General features: G+C 50.3%; 1 protein-coding gene across 1 annotated transcript; it reads right to left on the reverse strand.

Annotated features, from left to right (window-relative positions):
- Window positions 1-204: 204 nt before the first annotated feature.
- Window positions 205-1321, reverse strand: LOC105298256 (acidic leucine-rich nuclear phosphoprotein 32 family member B-like). Its single transcript, XM_023536055.1, has 2 exons — window positions 685-1321; window positions 205-600 (listed from the first exon to the last, which is right to left on the reverse strand). Exon 1 carries the CDS (start codon window positions 1061-1063, stop codon window positions 710-712), a length of 354 nt encoding a protein of 117 aa, XP_023391823.1. The 5' UTR covers window positions 1064-1321; the 3' UTR covers window positions 205-600; window positions 685-709.
- Between the last annotated feature and the right edge of the window lie 1669 nt (window positions 1322-2990).

The following is a 2990-nucleotide window of genomic DNA, read 5'->3' on the forward strand; positions in this document are numbered from 1 at the left end:
ACCCCCGGCCCTATAGTCGGTTCAGTGGAGGAGAGACGTGCTGTGGGGGTGTCTTCTCTGCGCCAGGAACTGAGAGCTCGGGAGAGAGCGATGAGAAAGACAAAGGTGCACGGTTGTTGCTCTCACGGTGCTTCGTCTCCTGGACAGTGAGTGGACTGTGAGGACGGCAGGGCTGAGAAGGGAGCAGAGTTGGCTGGCCCGGTTCGGAAGGCTGCATGGTCCGGCGCTGCGTGGGAGCTCCTGCAGCATCTCGGGATGGCTCAGTTTCCAGGCTCCCTGCAACCAGAAGTGATCCGAGGCAGTCCATGCTGACAGATCCTAGCCCATCCCCCAAAAGAGGAACCACGTCACCCCCAGGACCCAGATGACCCACGAAGGAGTGGGTTTGCCACGCCTGAGTGGAGGCGGCTCAGGAGCACTGCAGACCCACTCTGCACGGTGGCTGCCCCAGTGTCCCCACCTGATAAGGAGAACAGGGCAGAAGGCCCCGATTGTGTCAAGGGGCCCTAGCAGTGACCTTTTGATAAGGTGGCCATGGAGGATGTGATTTCACGGGATGCTGCTGCCACCTCCTCCTCTGAAGGCATCGAGGAAGAGTCTCTGTGCAGACGTGAGGGGTGTGGGCCCCCTGACCTCTAACTCCATCCCTGCCCTTCCCCTCCCTGCCCTATTAACCCCCCTTACCATAGGCCCAAGGCTTGTCTTTGTCCTAGGACTCCACCTCGTACTCAATCTTAATCTGGAGCTCATCTTCATACGTGTCGTTGTCCTCATCCTCACCATTGTCCTCGAAGTCCTCGTCCATACTTTCATCATTTATCGCGTACTCAATCTCGATCTCAGGTTCATCTTCGACCTCGTCATCGTCCTTGGAGTTCTCATCTGTGTCTCTGTCCTCAATCTTGTCCTCCAGTATGTCCTTGATCTCATCCTCGGGTTCAGGCTGGGCCTCGAGCTCGAGCTTGTACTGGGCCTGGAGAGCTGGCCTGTGCCCACTGCAGACCCTGATGCACTCTTCCTTGGTCAGGAAGTTGTTCAGCTTCGCTCTGCCACCGCCAAACATGAAGTCCTCGCAGAGTCCCGAGCTGGTATTGAAGAAGAATCTGGGAATCGTGGCCTCACCGGGCCCCTGGTAGGGAGGCTCCAGGCAGAACACGGGACGGCCTGCAGGGGTGCGAGAGGGCTCCGGGTCAGTTCTGCAGAAGGTCAGCCCATGAGGATGTGGCCCAGTGACAACTGAAACGACCCATGTGTCTCCAGAGCCAACAATCAGGGGGTGGGAGATGCGAAACCTTCTTTTGATGGCTTGCTTTCTGGGGCATTATGAATTTTGTTAGGTGTGACAATGACATAGTGATAATGTAAATCATTATAGATCTTTAATAAGCATTTATGGATTCATTGGCATAATGACTGAGATTAGCTTAGAAAAACTTCAGAAAATACAAATGGAAATGTACACAAATACTATCCTCTACATGTCAATAATTGTTGAAGCCGGATACTGGGTACATCGGGTGTGTTATGCTAATCCCTGTATTTTCCAGTATGTTTCAAAATTTACACTCTTAAAGAAAAGTTTGTTTGTTTGTTTTTCCCCCTCTCTAATTCCTGCCCCTGCTCCCGACCTATGGATGTTGCCATTTCCCCTTAAGAACTAGATCTCTGAAGGCGGGGCGTCTCCTCCCACATGCTCGCCATGTGCACCCAGGGCCTGGTTCGTGGCTCCACCTGGGTTGCAAACCCAGGACCTTCTGCATATAAAGCAGACACGCTAACCACTACGCTATGGAGCCACCCCCAAGAAAAGTTTTGAAAGTACCATGTTATAATGGAGAAAGGCATGGAAGAAAACATACCAGTGTGTTAACTTCGGTTACCCTGGGTGGACAGAAATAATGTAATACAGAGAGGGTGTGATATTGTTGCTTATAATATGTATTTGGTCCAGGTCCCATTCCTGGCACAGAGCTGCTAATATCCTCAGAATTTCTTAGTGGTTAGAGCAATAAAAGTGGCATATCGAGGTCACTTTTGGAAAGCCTCTAGATAACCTAAGGAAAAAAGTTGGTTGCCAAGGGAATTAACCAGTATGATTAGAAAGTTGGAAATTTCAGCCCCATACCCTCCAAGTGCCTTCATGTGACTTCCTGATTGAGCAAGGCCCCACGCTCGTGGGAGAGGGGAGGGGCTGGAGATTGGTTCAATTGTCCATGGCCAGTGATTTAAACAACCATGCCGATGTGATGCCGCCTCCATAAAAACGCAAAAGGACGAGGTTCAGGTTCGGAGAGCTGCACAAGGAGGCGCGTGGGGAGGGGTGCCTGGGGTGGGTGTGAAAGCTCCGTGCCCTTTCCCCATGCCCTGCCCTCCGCATCTCTTCCATGTGGCTGTTCCCAACTTAAGTCCTTTTATAATAAACCTGGAATCTAGTAAATAAAATATTTCTCTTAGCCTCTCTAACATATTAATCAAACCCCAGGAAGGGGTGGTGGGAACTTCTGAGCCACAGTCAGTGCATCAGAAGCACAGGTACCAATGTGGATTTCTGATTGGCGTAAGCTATCAAAATATAAAATGTCTTGATCAATATTTAAGAATTTAAGTCTCTGAATTGTCCAATATATTTTGTTCAGCCACAGACTTTTTAGCCCTTTGAATAAACCATCAAACATAAAAATATCACGTAAGCATCCAGCGCCCAGAGGAGCAGCTCTCAGGTACAAGAAGAGCTTTGCACCACTTCGGAAGTTGCTTGCTTGTTCGTAAGAAATCACAATTCCCTCCCTTACAAAACCACCTGACTTCTGCTGGGAATTCTTGAACCCCAGATAACTGGTAAGGGTTTCTAGGGGCACTGCCCCGGACTCATTACTCCCCTGTCCCCTAGCCCCACCCCAGCCAACAAAACACAGAGATGAACGAGTCTGGGGTTCTTCTTCATGACATCAAACATGTTGTGTGTCTACCAACACCATCCAATTCTCCAA

The sequence above is a fragment of the Pteropus vampyrus genome, unplaced genomic scaffold (assembly GCF_000151845.1).
Source record: "Pteropus vampyrus isolate Shadow unplaced genomic scaffold, Pvam_2.0 Scaffold147, whole genome shotgun sequence".
In the NCBI taxonomy this organism is placed as follows: Eukaryota; Metazoa; Chordata; class Mammalia; order Chiroptera; family Pteropodidae; genus Pteropus; species Pteropus vampyrus.